This window comes from Callospermophilus lateralis, chromosome 2 (assembly GCF_048772815.1).
Source record: "Callospermophilus lateralis isolate mCalLat2 chromosome 2, mCalLat2.hap1, whole genome shotgun sequence".
Taxonomy (NCBI): Eukaryota; Metazoa; Chordata; class Mammalia; order Rodentia; family Sciuridae; genus Callospermophilus; species Callospermophilus lateralis.
In genome coordinates, this window is record NC_135306.1 from 204166523 (window position 1) to 204182923 (window position 16401).

Consider the following 16401-nt stretch of genomic DNA (forward strand, 5'->3'; position numbering starts at 1 on the left):
GCAGGGGCAAAGCAGGAGACCCAATGAGGGATACAGCTGAAGCCGAGATGTGACAGGGAGAGAGAAGGGGGTGACCCAAAATAAGTAAAAGGCCAGGAAGAGTGAGTTAGAGAAATCAGAGAGGGACACAAAGTGGGGGGATCCTTGGGGGTGCATTCACAGGGGAGCTGCTTCACAGGTAGGAGCTGGGAGTGTCTGTCTCTACCCTCAGGATAATCCCATAGTTGGAGGTTACCCCCCAATTTGGGGGGCCTGGGGAGGTAGCTCCCATTCTCAGAGCTGCTGTCCAGCCCTTTCCACCCAGTCAGCCTTAAAAGTGGCCTTAGCCTTCTCCAGGTAGTTGTGACCCCCAAAACCTCCATGCTGCAAGCTCAGGAGGGAAGGAGGAGCTGGGGTGGGAGAGGCCTCCGGAGGCTGAGTACAGGATCAATATACATTTCCTCTGGAAGTCACTGTCCTTCCGGCTGGCAGCAGCACCAGGCCAGGAGGCTGCCTGACTGAGGAGTGCCCCCACCACCTGCCCGGAGGCACGCAAGCCCAGCAGGGGCCTGTGGCTGTGCATGCCCCTCTGTCCACAGCAGCTAAACTGCCCTGGCCCTCCAAGGATCCCCGCAGTGAGCACCCAGTTGCTAGAAGTATTCAAGCAGGGGCTGAAGGGCCACCTGTCAAGCAATGCAATTCTGATTACAGGCCCAAGCCTCTGGTTATGTGTGACTACTGGGCCCAGCAGTTCTGGGGTGCAAAGACACACTAGTTTCAAGGTTTCAATCCCCAATATTCTGGACTTCTCAGATTCTAGACCCTCCCCCCAAGATTCTTGTATTCCCAGGTATTCTTAGGTCCCATTCCCCCAAATTCCAGCCACATGAAACCAGATTTCCCATGTCTTTCTGGCCACAAGACTGGCCCTATAAGTACAGCCCCCCAGGATTCTAGGCTCGGATGGTCCAGGTTAATTACACGGGCCTTTTTATTCCATCTGGAAATACAAATATTCACAAGAGTCTGTACAACCTTAGGGACACTGTCCCCACCCTGCCCTCAGTACATGCCACCCTCACACCAAGCCCCAGAACCCAGGCTCCCTGCTCTGGTCCAAATATTTTCTCCGAGGCAGGAATGAGTCCTTGATACAGTCACAGCTGGAAAGGAAAAAAAAAGTTGTGAGGACACCCCCTTCCCCCACAGCCAGGTGCAGGCCACCACTTAGATGGAGCACATTTCCCAGTGTGCCCCTTGCCCTGCCTCCTGCCCTCAGGGGGAGCTCAGGGCCACCCTGGGAGGACTCACCATCTTTACAGGTGGATGTCAAACACGCCATCCTCCACCACCTGCACCTCCTCCTCTCGGATCTCTGCAAGGAGGGAGGGTTTTCACAGAACCCCCCCTGAGTCCCCATCCCGGGTGCGACCCTCCCTGTTTCACGGAAACACCCCCTATGCGGAAAGCAGATCCATCCACCAAAAATCAATTCCCTAAATGACCCAACGACCCAATTTTCAAGGCACTTTTTCTAAGTTTTAGTTTTGCTGCAGCTTCCACCACAGCCACAGATTTGTCTGAGCAATGAGCCTAAATGTCAATTTTGTGTGTATTTCACATTTCAGACCCCAGCACTTCTGGAAGGCTCGATGCAAATGGTTTTATCTTTTCTATTTTTGAGGACAAATGCCCTGTGCCTGCTTCTGTTTTTGAGGACCTAGGCTAACGCAAATGGCAATGGTCACCTGCCTTAGACCTCAGTTTAACATAGCTGTTCAAATGGTTCTCAGCAAAGTCATCATTTGGTAAACTGTCATTCAGCCAACTGATCTAAAACCCTGGAGACCCTAAGAAAGCAGCCAGGAGGTTATCAGGACCAGGGACTTTTCTCTCAGTTAAAAAGCGGCTCAGGAGGCTGAGGCAGGAGGATTGCAAGTTCAAAGCCAGCCTGGGCAACTTAGCAAGGCCCTAAGCAATTCAGTGAGACCTTGTCACTTAATAAAATACAAAATAGGGCTGCGCATGGGGCTCAGCGGTTGGGTGCCTGAGTTCAATCCTCAATACCAAAAAATAAAAAGGAAATGCAGGCAAATGGTTCATGTGATTCTTCCAATCCTTTGCCAATCCCTCTAACAAAATAAGAGGACAGAAGCCCCTTTCAGTTCATAAATTAGGGTCTCTCTCCTGCCCAGCCTTGGAAGGTCAAGAGCTCCGTGGCTACCTTCTTGGCACCCTTACCAATGCTTCTTAATAATCCCAAGGGCAATAAGAGAATGGCAAACTCTGCACTGAGTTCCTTCCTGGATAAATTAATAGGCTTAATAGGCTGCTACCACAGCCCGGCCTCCCTCCCTGTACAGGCCAGTCAGCTATGAGGCTCTTACCTGGGGGCCGGGAGCCGCGCCTTCCAGGGCGAGGCAGGGAGAAGCTGAAGGCCCGGTGGTGGGTGTGCGTGGGGGAGGGGGAGAGTGCAGAGCCCTCCAGGCTCACACTCTGGGCCCTGCGCCGGCACTCCACTGACAGGCGGTCCTTGCACTGCTTGTGGCAGTTCACCCCACAGGCTGAGGGATGGAAGAACCCCGCCACGGTCACTGGTGGGAAAACCCTCCATCCCATCCTGCAGCCCTGCACTTCTCCCCAGGTTCCTTCACTCTGGAGCAGCCGCCTCACCAAAATAAGAGTCCCTTCCAAGATGTTCCTTTCATTCTAATTGCTAGCCTATCCCCTCAAAAGTTCTTTGCTCCTAGGCAGCTGCCTCACCAAAATAGCCACTCTCTTAGGAGCCAACCCTTCACATCCATCAGCATACCCCGCTGCTTCCAAAGTGCGTCGCTTCTTGGCAACTGCTTCACCAAACTACAACTTCCTACCCAGAAACTAATTCTCCAAAACACCTCGGCCCAGCAGCCCCGCTATTCAGTCCATCTTACCTCGACATTTGAGGCCCTGCTTGTAGATGCCCAGGATCTGCAATAGAGGAGGAGACCGTGCTGAGAGTAGGGGCTTAGAGGTGAGGTCTCCCTCTGTCTTCCCGAGGGCAGGGACTGGAGCCTTAGAACCCGCCTCGGCCCGGGGGACAGAACAAGAGGAGAAGAGGCAGATGGGACTGACCAGGTTTGCCTGGGCCTGGACGGCTCTGGCAGGGGCGGGGCCGACAGGGAGGGCGGGGCTTGGGCGGAGTTGGGGAGCTGGGGGGCTCACCAGGGCTTTGCAGTGGCGGCAGGCGACAGGGCGCAACGAGTTGCTTTCCTGGAAGTTGTGTACGAAGCCCATGCGGCCGCCTAGCACCGAGCTGGAGCGCAGGAAGTAGGAGACCATCTCCTCCCGGCTAATGCAGCCATCCCTGGTGGAGAGGGGCGCCTGAGCTCCGGCCTCCTCCTCACCGCCCGCCACCGGCCTCGCCCACCCCACCCCCCTGGGGAACTCCCAGCCGCCAGGTCCTCGCGGAACTCAAGTTTTGCACCTTTGGTACAGGGAAGAGAAAATCAGCTAGACCAGGAGCTAGACAGATGTAGCAGCTGCCACTAACTAGTCGTGTGGTCTCTGGCAAGTCACTGGCGAGGGTTTCCTCCTCCCTGAGTGCACACTTCGCAGTTGGTGGGTCAACCGAGAGGGGATCTCAGCCCGTGGTTCCCACAGTGTGCTCTGCGCAGTGCCTCTCCCATGCCTTCTGGGGCCCGGTGAGATTGGGGAAAGCAATACCCGGCTCACTCTTTCTTGCATAATCCCACAGGAAAGACGCCTTTGCTCCAGGGCTTCCCTCCTATCCCAGGGTTTAGGGCAGAGCCCCCTTTCTTATTTATTTTAGGGGAGAAAGGAGCATGTATTCTGGATGCAGACCTCAGTTCAAATTCCAGACTGCCTCCTGGCCATGTGACCTGTGCTGGGTAATCTCCCTGTGCCTTGCTTCCCCTATCTACGCAGGGACATACTTCCTACGCCTGTAAGATTTTCGTGAGAATTAAATGAGATAATGCATAAAGGTGTCCATGTGCGTAGTAGGTCCTCAGCCACCAAGAGTGATTTCCATCAGGGCTGGTTCTTGTTTTGAAATTGCCACCCACCATGTTGGGGGTTCCATAATGTGACCCAGGTGATCCTTCCAATCCATGGAGCATTGGGAACAACTGGCCATTTAGAAAAATATACAATTCATGTCAACCTCATACTGCAGGCGAAAATTACACTCTCACTGAATGAAGAACATTGATAAAAAAATAAAAAGTATACATGTATCTGAAAAGGTATAAGAGAATTATGTTGTAATCCTTTCTACACATAACACAAATTCAAGAAGTCCTAAGGGAAAAGACTGACATATTGGACACACAAAATTTTTTTTTAATTTTATATGGAAAGAGACAACATAAATGACACACAGGGAGAAAATATTCAACACCTCCAACAGCAAAAGATTAATATCCATTAACAGAGATTCTAAAAACCAATGAGAAAAAGGCCAACAAACCCTGTAGGACACTGGTCAAAGAATATGAACAGGCAGTTAACAAAAGAAATATACGTGGCCCATAAACATATAAATAAAGACGCTAGCCCCAAACACATTAAAGAAATGCACATTTATCCAAGACACCATTTGCCAATGAGACTGGCACGACTGTCAGGCTTATTACAGCGTCCATTCTTGGCAAGGAAGTTAGGACTCAGGCTACGGATGGGGGTGCAGACTGGTACAACCTTGTGCGAGGTCAGCTTGGCAGGCTCTCTCCTAATTTAGAATGTGCATATCTTTTGATCCAATTATCCCCACTTCTAGGAATTTCTCCTACAGAAATACTGGCCTGAGTGCATGGGTACAAAGATGTTCACAGCAGTGTGGCGTATAATTATAGAAAGACACTGGAACGGTCTACATGGCCACCAGCAGGAGGATGGGTAGGAGAACGCCGGCCCAGCCACGCAGGGCAGCACTCCGCAGCTGTTCTAAAGCATGAGGTAGTTCTACATGAATCCACACAGAAAGAGGTCCACGATGGAGTGGGAACAAAGACCAAGGACAAAAATGGGGGGGGCGGTACAGTTCCTTCAAGAGGGTGATTAAAAAAAAAGAAAGAGAAGCCCACTGCTACAGATACCTAGATACTCTTAAAACTATATCAAAAAGTTTAAACGCATACGTGATTTTGCAAGAACGACATAGAAACCCTCAGGTTCCAGAAACAAACAGCTCCAGGAGGAAGCATCGAGCCGGGGCTGGTCCTGGGAGGGCGAGGCTGGTCTTTCTTTTCCTTTGGGTCCTGGGAATGGAACCCAAGGTCTTGTGCATGCTAAGCACATACCCTACCTCTGAGCTGCAACCACAGCTTCCAGGCTTTCCCTCTTTGTGAGCTGGCCGCTGGGGCTTGATACCCAGTTGGTGCTGGGCACTAGGCCCGGGAAGCAGACACGAGGTAGAGTTAAGGCTGAGCTGGGCCTGGAGCTGGGCCTCCAGGGTCTTAAAGGACCCCAGCCTCACTGCTGCTGCCTCAGCTCTGGAACAAGAAACAAAGCAACCCCAACAAAGCCACTGGCAGAACTGGATTTATACTATAATCCTATTTGTCCATGAAACACACACCACACAAACAAAGTCTTTATGTATTTCAACCTGAAGAAAGACTGGAAGGACACATATATTGCCCAACCATTAACATTGCTCACCTGTGGGGAGGAGGAGGGGACGTTCACTTCTTACTACCTGATTTTTTTTTTTTTTAACCTCAGATTATTGTCATGTGGAAATCATGGAACGACAGACTGTCAGGCACAGTGACATAAGCCTACACTCCCAGCAACTCCAGAGGCTGAAGCAGGAGGATCACAAGTTGGAGGCCAGCCTCAGCAACTTGCCAGGCCCTGTTTCAAATCTCAAAATTAAATAATGAAAAAGGCTGAGTATAGAGTTCAGTGGTACAGCATGCTGGGTTCAATCCCGGGTACCAAACAAACAAAAACAAAAGAACATAGTTTTGAAATACAGGTCACATTTTAAAATAAATGATGGACCTAGGATGGTCTGGATATTTTCTTTAGGGGTTTGCCTGCTCAGCAAAAATGGGGCATAGACATGGTTGCTGGGGGCATGTTTAACCTACTTCAGAGAACCAGATGTTTTTCCAAATTGTCAGCATATGAATTGTGGATAAGCAAGTGGGTGCTGCTAATTACAGGCCTTTCTTATCTATTCATTAAAACTGGCTACCCAGGAGCTCGACTTGCCTACACTTTTGCCAGCTGTAAGCTCCACAAATAAAATAGTATTTATGTAGCAATGGACCCCAAGCCTCAGTCTTTGCAAGATTCGGATGGAGCCCCCCTCTGTCTGAATTAGTGAGGTAAAGCTGCCCCTCTAAGGCTGGCAGCCTCCTGCCACCCACGAAAAATTGAGGAGCCCCTCCCAGCATGGGCAGCTTCCCGGCCAAGGTCATCTGGTCCAATGGCCTCACCCTACAGAGAAAACTGAAGCCCTAGGAGAAGGGAACCGGGCTGCCTACCCCCCCAGCCCCCAGTCCTCCTCACTGGTTCTGGTCCAGGTCCCCAAAGGCGCTGAGATAAGGGAAGTTGCCACGGATGATCTGGAACTCTTCTTGTGAGATGTGGCCGTCCCCGTCGACATCAAAGTTCCGGAACACAGACTGGGGGTACGCAGAGGGACATGAGGGGCAGGAGAGGGGAGAATAAAAGGATTATCAGGGCCCAGCTCTTCCCACAAACCTGTGTTATGAAGGGCACCTCCCTTGTTCACACGACCACCCTGTCTGCACCTCGGCTCCGTGCACTAGCCTGCTCTGCCTTGTGCCTCCTGGGGACAGAGCACTGGCCCTTGGACATGCACTGGTGGTGGCTCCCACGGCAGCTCTAGCAAAACTGCCCTTTACCAGCTGCAGCGTCCAAGCAGACTTGTTTCCCACGCGGCTCGGGCTCCGGGAGTCTCACCTCCACCATCTTCTCTATGTGCTCCACCACAAGGGCCTGGTCCAGCTTGGGCTTGGCGGCCGAAGTCCACTCCTCTAGCACTGGGGGCCGGGGAGGTGGGGTGCAGCTGGTAGGGCTAGTTGGCTGTGGGAATGGACAGGACCATACTAGGGCCAAAGGTGGAAGAGCCAAGGCCCAGGGGAACAAAGGGATCCTTAGAGGAGAGGGGAACCTGCCCAAGGCCTGCCCAGAACTCTTCTGTCCGGCAAGCAAGTAGGGTAGTTTCAAAGAGCTCCTCCTGCTAGGTGCAGTGGTGCACACCTGTAATCCCAAAGACTGGGGAGGCTGAGGCAGGAGAATCACAAATTCAAAGCCAGCCTCAGCAACTTAGCAAGCCCCTAAGCCAGTGAGTGAGACCTGTCTCAAAATCAAAAATAAAAAGGGCTGGGGATGTGGCTCAGTGGTTAAGCATCCCTGGGTTCAATCCCTGGTATCAAAAAAAAAAAAAAAGAAGAAGGTGGCTTCTTGTCCTCACACCCTGGGATTCTCAGTGGGACAGACAGAGTGGGGAAGCAGGCAGCCCCTCCCTCACCGAGGACTTGGAGCGTGGTTCCCGCTGCAGAGACAGCTGGTACAGCTCATCCTCCGTCTGATACTGATCCAGAGATACCTAGGGTACACAGGTCTGGTCAAATGGTCCGGTCCCTGCTACTCTCAGGAGCTCCAGTCTAGGGTCACAGGGCCACCTAGAGGCTATCAGTCAGCTCAGATCCCAGTTAGACTCAGAACAAAGCATGGCCTAGAATACACCCCAGCAACCCCCACGCCAGCCTACACAGAGACCAGAACACAGCTTGGCCCTGAACCGGGTACTCAACGCACTGCTAAGACTCTAGTCAAGAGGCCAATTCAGAACAGCCTGACTCTGACATTCATCCAGAATCCAGCTCAGGTTTCAACCCTGATGCCCATCCAGTCTAGAAGCAACTAAGAATTCACTCCAAACCTTCACACTTAAGCCTCAGCCCAGTATCCAGAACTAGCCAGCTCTAGCCCAGAACCTGATTCCCACTCTAGATATCCTGACCCAGTACAATGTCAAGGTCAGAACGTCACTCAGAGGACAGGAATAACTATATTAGAAACTACCTCTGCTAGAAGAATCCAGAGCTTGACTCCCAGACTTTGAACATAATCCACCTCCAGAAATTGGACCCAGGACACATGCCCAGCCTCAAGCCAGCCCACAGTCCTCCTGCCTGCCTCAATATGAGACCTCAGGTCCCAGCCCTGACCATAGTCTGCAACCCATCTCAGCTCAGTTCAAGCTCCAGAGCCCAGGAGGATCTCAGTTTCTTGAGCAGAACCCAGAACCTAAGGCCAAGCCCACAGCCAGGACCAGGTACAGCTGTCAGGCCCAAGAGCCGCCCCTCACCGTGAGCAAGCTCAGCAAGTCAGGGTTGGCCTGCACGGGAGGCCTCAGGCTGGTCACCATGGCCAGCTCCTCCAGGATGCTGAAAAGCTGTTTCATCTTGGCCCCATTGAGCCGGGTCCGAGCAGAGTCCAGCCAGTCAGGCAGTGCCAGCTGCAGGGCCACCAGGTCCTTGAGGTGGACGCCCAGGATGGGGAAGCGGAAGCCCACGCAGGCTGCCAGCCGGCGCCGGTAGTTACCATAGTTGCCTGTAGCTGTCACTAGTTCCGTCAGACCTTCCCAGAGCTGGGGAACAAAGGGCAAAAGATCACACCCCCCCACACACTGGACCATCCTCCCCACATCACCCTGGAGATGTGGAAAAAGATGAGTCAAGGACACCGGATGGAGAAAAGGTTAAATTCCCCTTATCATCCCCCTTCACCTGCTCCTGAGTTCAAAGCAACATCTGCTGCCGAGTATCACACCTGCACACCAGCCCTGGGCACAGGATGCCACCAACATTTAACGGAAAAAGAAACTGAGGCTCAGGGAGGTGAGGTGGCACAGGCCAACGAACTGGGAGGATGCTGCCAGCTCTATAGTCGGTAACAGGAAGAACTGGCACACTCCCAAATGTCCCATGACAGAACAGATGCATAAATTGGGGAGGACTTACAATAGCAAATGGTCTGAAAACAAAATGAATGAACGACTGCTCCATATGAGAGGATGAAAAGACTCTCCCACCCCAGTGGAAAGACAGGGCAAGACAAAAAATAACACAGGACATGATTTTGCTCATAGGAGGTTGTTAAAAGGGCTCCCCAAATCCCCATTAGATGTAAAGCTACAAAGAAAAGTGAAGTCACTGTCACAAAAGTCATAACGTTGGCTGCCTCTGGTGGCGAGGGAATAAGGTACTAGGGTCTCTGCCCCTAAGCTACACCCCTGGCAAGGCTCTCTATACCTTGGCCTGGAGGGTGGTTACCCAGGTGTCTTCTTTATAATTTTTCTTTAAACTGTTCGCACGTTCTATGCGCTTTTCTGTGTCTATATTACCCACTGTTTAAAAGGAGAAAGAACAAGCTTTGGGGTCAGGCTGGCCTGTGAGTCCCCCGCTGTCACCAGCATTATGCAACCCCTCCAAGACTCAGTTTCCCCAACTGTCAAATGAGGACGGTGGCACTCAGACCCCACCACTGGGGAGCACAGCACAGGCCCGCCCCCATCCCAGGCACCTTGATGGTTTCAGGGCCAACGTGATTATGGGTCTCCTTGAGGCGGGAAATGGAACTGTGGCTCAGGCCCCCAACCACTGCCATCAGAGTGTTGAAGTTCTGCAGCTGGAGCAGCTTCTGAGAGGGCAATGGAGAGGGGAGGCAATGAGTCAGGAGTTGAGGCAGCCTGGTGGGGAGGAGGCGGTGGCTGCGTATGAAGGATGGACTTGGCCTGTCTAGCCGCAGGGAGGCCGGGGGGATAGGGGAGAAGCGGGCACCTCAGCCACGTGGACGAAATGTGTGATGACCAGCGCCCGCTGAGGAGCTGTGGGCTTGCTGAGGACCATAAGCTGCACCCACTGCGAGACACTGTTGAAGAGGGAGATGAATCGCTCTAGGACGGGGTTGTCCACGGTGCAGCCATGAGTCACGAAACTGTGGTAGTCCTGGAACTGGGGGCAGGTGGAACAGCCTCAGCACCTTGCTGGCCCCTCTCCCTGCAGATGACCACGCCTCACCCTCCTCTGATGAATCCCCCTGGCCTTCCCTGTGACCCATCCTGCCCCAGAGACCCTGCCCCTCCTGGAGCCCCCTTCCCAGCACACTTGACCCCAACCACAAGCCCTGGGGCCACACCAGGATCTTGCAGAAGGAGCGATACTCCAAGTAGGTGAGGTGCTCCGCCAGCTCCAGGGGCTCCAGGTGGTCGAACAACAGGGACATCTTGCGCTTTTTCTGTCCCACGGGGTTCCGCTGGGTCACCTGGCGCTTCCACTTGTAGGTGGGGCTGAGGGGGCAGGGGAAGTGAGCCCTGTGCTGGGGACACCCCCTCTCCTGTGGCCCCACATTCACGCAGACACGCCACTCGGGCTGACTGGGGAGCCACTGTGCTAGGCACTAATGGCCCTCGTCCCGCCAGTCCTTCCACATCTCCCCCTCGTCACACACTCGACACACATTTATGGACAACGTACTCTGTGCCAGGCACTGCACTAGGCGCTGGGATACAGAGGTGAGCAAGACACGGTTCCTGCCCTCGAGGAGCTCACAGTCCACTGAGGGAGACAGACACAGAAACACACGATCACCGGACAGCGTGACACATGTACCGAGGCTTTTGCACAGGAGTCTGTCCAGAGTGCCATGGGAAACAGGAGGGAGCAACAAGCTCTGCCCTGGAAGAGCCCAAGCCCTCAGAGCCTGCAGACTTCACCCTGAGCCAAGTCTTGGTGGCACGGAGAAGGAGACAAGGGCAATGACAGGAGCGGAGCACCATGGTGGGGAAGGATGCAGGCGATGAACCCGGTGTAGCCAAGGTATGAGGCGCGTGGGATGGGCAGTGGGCCGTGGGAGATAAGACAGGAACACCAAGCTGGCCAGAGGCCGTGAAAGGCCTCCATGGCCAGACAGGCATTTCAAAGGCGACAGGGAGCCATGGAAGGTCTTTAAGCAAGAGAGTGACATGACCCTCACTCATTCAATTCAACAGACATTTATTATTAAGTGCAGATGGTGTTAGGATGTTGAGTCCCCCCCTGAGGTCCCCCCACGCACACGCTCTCGATATCGATGAGGCTGCTGTGCCGCCTGTTTCCTTCTTGGTCTAGCAGAGCCTTCAGCTCCTTGATCTGCTCAGCCAACTCTGGGTTCAAGTCGAACTCTGCTGGGAATGCTGAGATCCAGTACCTGGTTGGAGGGGTGGAGTCACACAAGGCCGAGCTTTCCAAGCTCTCTGTCCCCAGGTGGGCAGCACCATTGGAACTGGAGTCTTCCAATGAGAGGGACAGAGGAGTTCCCCCTCTCCCAGCTCTTTCCTTCCCCCAGGTTACAGAGCCTCTTGAGACATCCACCCGCACTGAGCAAAAAGGAAGAGAAAGGCCTCGTGGAGGAAGCAGGCAGCCTGTAGCAGCAGAGCCCACCTGGACAGAGCCAGGAATTAAAACCCACATGAGCCAAGGGCATGAGGTCCCCTCCTCTGGCCTGTCTGAAGACAGAGAGAAAGGAGCCAGAGAAGGGGCCAGGACCCTGGAGGAAGACTCACCTGACCAGATGGCAAGTTTTCACCTGCAGTGAATTGGAGTTGTCCTTCCGGGATTGTTGGTAGGTAAAGGGGAGTTAAGGAAAACATAAGGAGCCTGACTTTAAGAAGGGAGGCAGAGGCGGTCTGAGCACTCAGGGAGCTAGGGGCGGGGCCTGGGCTCCCAGCGTGGGATGGGACGCCCCCTCTGGAAAGCAGCTGAGGGCAAAGCCTGGGTTCTGAGAAGATGCTCAGGGTGGGGCATGAGCTCTGGTAGGGGCACAGGTAGGGGTGGAGGGGCTGAGAGTGGGGCCTGGGCCCTGAGAGGCAAGAGGCCACCCAGTTGAGGATCAGAAGCCAATCAGACTCTGAGAGGGTGAGGGCAAGACCTAGGCCAGCAAGAATTAGGATGGGAGGAAAGCTGCAGAACCTAGACCCTAGAGGGAGAAAGGGCCAAGCCTGGATTCTGGCATATAGGAGGAGCCTGCACTCCAGGGCTGAGGCTCATTCTCCATCTAAGCTGCGCAGTGGAGTTCGCTCAGAGACTCCAACATCAGGGGCCTGGGTGAGGCCCGCCAAGGATATATGTGGAGCAGTTTTGCAGCCAGCTGAGAGGAGGGGATGTACCAGGGGTGCATCATGAGGAACATGCGTACCAGCTGCGGGTCCCGCACCTTCCCGGAGTCATCTAACTCGGAAGGGTCAAAGAGAAGCCGGTTGACCCTTGGTCCCCAAGCTCGGATCCTGAAGCCCTAGCCTGCAGCCCTCTGGTATCAGGACCCTTGGGCTGCACTCTTGACCCAGCCAACCTCCTGCTTTCCCAGGAAACCAAGAGGCAAATTAAAAAGAAAAGGTGGGGTAAAGAAGGGTAAGAAAGTGCCCAAGGAGCGGAGGGAGCGTCCAAGCCGGCCCAGCCCATCGGTCCATCGTCCGGAGGGGAACCAGCTGGGGCGGAAAGAGCCTGGGTTCCCCGGGGGTCAAGAATCCAGAGGTCATTTCCTGAGAGCAGGGGGGGGAGGGGGGCACCCCTTCACCCGCTCAGCCCCCCCACCCCGCATCTGCCGGAAACAGCTTCCAGGCCAGAGATAGCAAGTTCCTCCGGATCCCGCGGAGAGAGAGATAATGTCCCCGCGTGTATCAAAGTCTGAGACCCTGGCCCTCCCTTCGCCCCCTTCGCTGCAGGCTCAGGAAGACTGAAGAAGGGAAACATTCATCTGGTTGAAGCGTGGGCACCTCTCTGCCCTGTGATAAACACAGGCTTCCATTAAGGAGGCTGCAGGATGGTAAGGGTGGGTGGGTCCTAGCCAAGGGTCTGCCCTGGAAAGTAGGGGCGCGGGCTTAGGCTCGGGACTGTGTCTTCCCTGCCACTCACCAAAGGCTTCGATGCAGCCACGGAGCAGCTCCTCCACTGTGCAGCCCTTGTCGAGGTCCAGGGTGCCCGCCATGGCTGCCGGGGCCGGTGGGCTGGGCCCAGGCTACGCTCCGGAAGCTTCCCCAAGGGGCTCAGACCGATCTGTCCCAGGAGAAAGGCAAAGCGCGAGTCTGCGGAGGCGCGAACTAGGGGAGCGGCCCGGGGGCAGGAACGGGGCGGGGCGGGCACGCCCCCTGCTGGCAGGGGCGGAGTAGTCTTCCGCGGCCACCCCCGGGGTAAACGGTCAGGGCCCAGGATGGTGCAACCCTCTAGTTGGGAAATGGACCCGCAGAGAGGCTTCCGGCCCATCCTCCGAGTCGCGGGAGGGTCTAAGGGCTCCACGGGGATGAGGACCATCCCGGACTCCTGGGGTTGGTTGGTTGGTGTCCCAGCCCCCTTCAGGCCCTCTTCTCGCGCCTGCTCCCCAGAAGCACCTGCAGCACCCCGCAGCTCGGCTGTGCGCCCCTCCCGCTTCCCTCCCTCCACAGCTTCCCTTCCCCCGCAGGGTTATTTTGGGAACCCAGAGCCTGAGGGGACCTCGGAGGAATTTCTCCCTGGGATGGGAGGGTGAGGAGAGAACCCAGGCGTCCTGCCCGCGTCGCCCCCTCCTAGGCGCCCGGCGAGGGGAGGCGGGGCCGAGGCGTCCCCCAGGGGCCTGCCCTTGGGGAGGCGGGCTGTAGTACCGAGGAACATTCCTGTGGGGGGGCGGCTCCAGCCGGAGGCGTCAGCGGGAAGCCTAAGCCTGGGAACCGCGCGCTCCCTATCCAACTCCATGAAGGCCCCAGGGGTCCCGGCTCAGCCCTTCCTCAGGGCCTTCTTCCTCCCCAGCCCTGGGTCCTCATTCTGCACTGGCGAATCGTGAGCGCACACAGAGTAGGGTGCCCAGAAGGGGGCGCTAGCGCCGTGGGGGTGGCCATTGCGGGCCTGACACCACCAGCAACTTGGTCATTGACGGGGGCTAGACGCACCCATGCAGGGACACTCATTCCATACCCAAGTTATATTCTGGAGGCCAGGGACCTACATTAGGTGCAAGCCCCATCTCCCACACACCAGGGCCACAAAGCACCTGCCTCCTACCCTCTGTCTCACACACAATGGCACCCACGCCCTGTGCACACCTACACTGAGAACCCCCAGGCACACACACATTCCCAGATCATCCACCCTAGAACTCAAATCCGAGGACGAGGTCGCCTCCCAGACCTGCTGTTCACTTGAGCCAAACCAACCTCTAGTTTCTGGTCACAGTGGCGCTGACATCCCCACACGTGTGCACACACGCAAAGCAGTATGTCTCCACGCATGTACTCTCCCACACACAGACACACACCCCCGTGGGCGCGCACACGCCCATTCTGCCGCCCCTCCCCCTTCATCTGCGTCCAGGGCCAGCCCCGCAGCCCCAGCGCCCTGACTCCCCTGACCCTGGCAGAGCCTTGCCCCAAAGAAAGGTACCCCGCCCCTTCACGTACTCCCCCATTCTGGGGTAGGGGGACTCCTCTACGGAGTTATTGAGCTGACTTTTCTTTGCAGTCACCAGAGCTGTCCCCCCTGGCTCTGCTGCTTCCATGCTATGTGACCTTGAGAATCACTTGGCCTCTCAGCCTCAATTTTCCAATCTGTTAAATGGGGACTAGTAGGGAAAGGTCAGACTGAGAGATGTAGCAGGGAAGAACTGGGTGCACTGTAGAAGCCCCCCCTCCCGCAGGTAGTCCAGAGCGATGCAGCTCTCCTACCCCGGACAGGGACGGCAGACTCCCCACCCATCCGCCACCCCAACCTGGCCGCGCCGCCCCAAGGGACCCTAGGGGCCGCGCCCTCCTCCGCCCAGCGCCCCGCCCGCGCTCGCTCACTCACTGTTGGGACCCGCCGCACCCGGTCCGTCCGGCCACCTCGGTGCGCTCCCGCCCGCCGACCTCGATGCGGCTGCGGCTCCAACCCGCTCTCGGCGCCGCGGCCCAGCTCCCTGCCGCCCCGCCCCCGCGCCGCAGCCGCCCCCTCCCCTCCCCTCCCTGCCCCTCCCGCCCCTGCGCCCGGCTCCGCACCGCCGGCTGCGCCTTCTCCACCGGGGCTCCCCCTCGCCCAGCACGCGGCGGTCCCTGCGGCAGCTTAACCCCTCCCCTGCCACGCCGCCCCGGACGCCGGCGCCGCAGGCTGGGGGCTGCGCCCCGAGGCGCGCCAAGGGTTGGCAAACGGAGGGATGAGGGGGCGGGGGACTAATCTAAAAGCCCCCTCCCCCACCCCGGACGCCCACTGCCCTCCGCCCCGCCTGGGTGTCGGACGGAGGAAACCGGGAGGGGCAGGAAGCGGACTGCGGTGGGGAAGGGGCGCCCCGCCCAGCCCCCCGGCCCGGGTTCCTGTTTTCGATACTACCGTTCCCACGGGGCTAACCCGGTGCCGGGCCGCGCGTCTTCCTGCGGGCGGCGGAGGCGCTAGCCCGATGGAGGTCGGGGGGGTTTGGGGGCAGAGGATCCCTGTGACAGTCTGGGGGATGGGGCTAGGACGAGGTGGAACACTGGGGGGAGAAGGTCCCGTGTGGGGCGAGGGATGACAATCCAGCTACCTGGAGATGCGGCCTGGATGTCTGGGGACGGGGCGAAGGGGTTCTCCAGTTCACTCGGGAGGGCGTGGCTGTCCTCGGGCCGGATGGAAAGGGGCAGCTGCAAGCGGCGGTTGGGTTCTCCGCAGCTTGGAGACTGGAGGCCTGGGCCCCGGGAAGACCAACTTGGGAGGGGCAGCCGCAAGCAGTTGGGGTCCCCACAAGCCGGGCCAAGGGAACTGGTAACCGTTTCCGGCCTTTTCGGTTCAAACACACTCACTGTGAAACCACGGGCCCCAAACCTCCCTGCTGAGGCTTGCCCCTCCCTGCCTGAGGCCGGGAGGCAGGACCTCCTCCCACACCTCAGTCTTGGTACCGTGAAATTCAGAAACAGGCCGTTCCTGGCTCTCAGTTTCCCCATAATGAGGGGATGACAAAGGCCTAGTCTAAACGGTCCGTGCATTTCCCCAGTCCTAACGCCACCACGACTCTACCAAGCTGAGCCACCTGCTAAGAGACCCCAAAACGCCGCAGTGGGGCGGGGATAGGGGCGGGGCTAAGAGGGCGCCAAGCACCCACAGGCCACGCCCCCTCTTGGGTTCCTCCGGCGACCGTGTGGATCCTCGGTAGTCCGGGAGGATTCATCCCAAGTCCCGGCTCCCAGCCCCAGTGGGCCCCACCCAGAAGGACGCCCCGCCTTCAGCCAGCCTAGCTGGCAGCTGACCTAGTATGGACACAGCACTGGGAAGAAAGGCGTGGAGGCTGACACTAGGGTAAGGGAGAGTCCCAGGCCCCGCCCCCATGGGCCGCTCCCCCCCAGCCCAGGACGCACCTGCTGGCAGGGGTAGGAGGGTTAAGAGGGTGATTGTGCAGCTGCTGTTGTGTCCGCCAAAAGCTAAAAAT

General features: G+C 56.7%; 1 protein-coding gene across 9 annotated transcripts; it reads right to left on the minus strand.

The window, feature by feature from the left end:
• Positions 1 to 972: 972 nt before the first annotated feature.
• Rasgrp2 (RAS guanyl releasing protein 2) lies at positions 973 to 16375 on the minus strand. 9 transcript variants are annotated; one of them, XM_076847476.2, is made up of 18 exons: positions 15523 to 16375; positions 12918 to 13058; positions 12131 to 12233; positions 11570 to 11632; positions 11291 to 11383; positions 11083 to 11214; positions 10165 to 10315; positions 9807 to 9980; positions 9550 to 9666; positions 8333 to 8614; positions 7490 to 7567; positions 6919 to 7041; positions 6502 to 6617; positions 3184 to 3325; positions 2913 to 2949; positions 2367 to 2543; positions 1291 to 1354; positions 973 to 1142 (listed from the first exon to the last, which is right to left on the minus strand). In XM_076847476.2, the coding sequence occupies exons 2-17, from the start codon at positions 12988 to 12990 to the stop codon at positions 1296 to 1298; spliced, it is 1920 nt and encodes a 639-aa protein (XP_076703591.1). In that variant the 5' UTR covers positions 12991 to 13058; positions 15523 to 16375; the 3' UTR covers positions 973 to 1142; positions 1291 to 1295. The 9 variants fall into 9 exon arrangements, with proteins under 9 accessions (XP_076703591.1, XP_076703585.1, XP_076703586.1 ...); XM_076847470.2 differs by lacking the exon at positions 11291 to 11383; XM_076847471.1 differs by lacking the exons at positions 11291 to 11383; positions 15523 to 16375 and adding an exon at positions 15005 to 15152.
• Positions 16376 to 16401: the final 26 nt, after the last annotated feature.

Bases quoted from the DNA above. Each gene is read 5' to 3' on its own strand.
- Rasgrp2 (XM_076847476.2), bottom strand. From the start codon at position 12,990: ATGGCGGGCACCCTGGACCTCGACAAGGGCTGCACAGTGGAGGAGCTG. The intron at 10,316-11,082 runs GTGCGTGGGGGG...CTGCCCCCTCAG, and splicing joins CTCATCGATATCGAGAGCGT to CCCCACCTACAAGTGGAAGC. The intron at 8,615-9,549 runs GTGCCTGGGATG...TTTGTTCCCCAG, and splicing joins TTGGCCCTGAAACCATCAAG to CTCTGGGAAGGTCTGACGGA.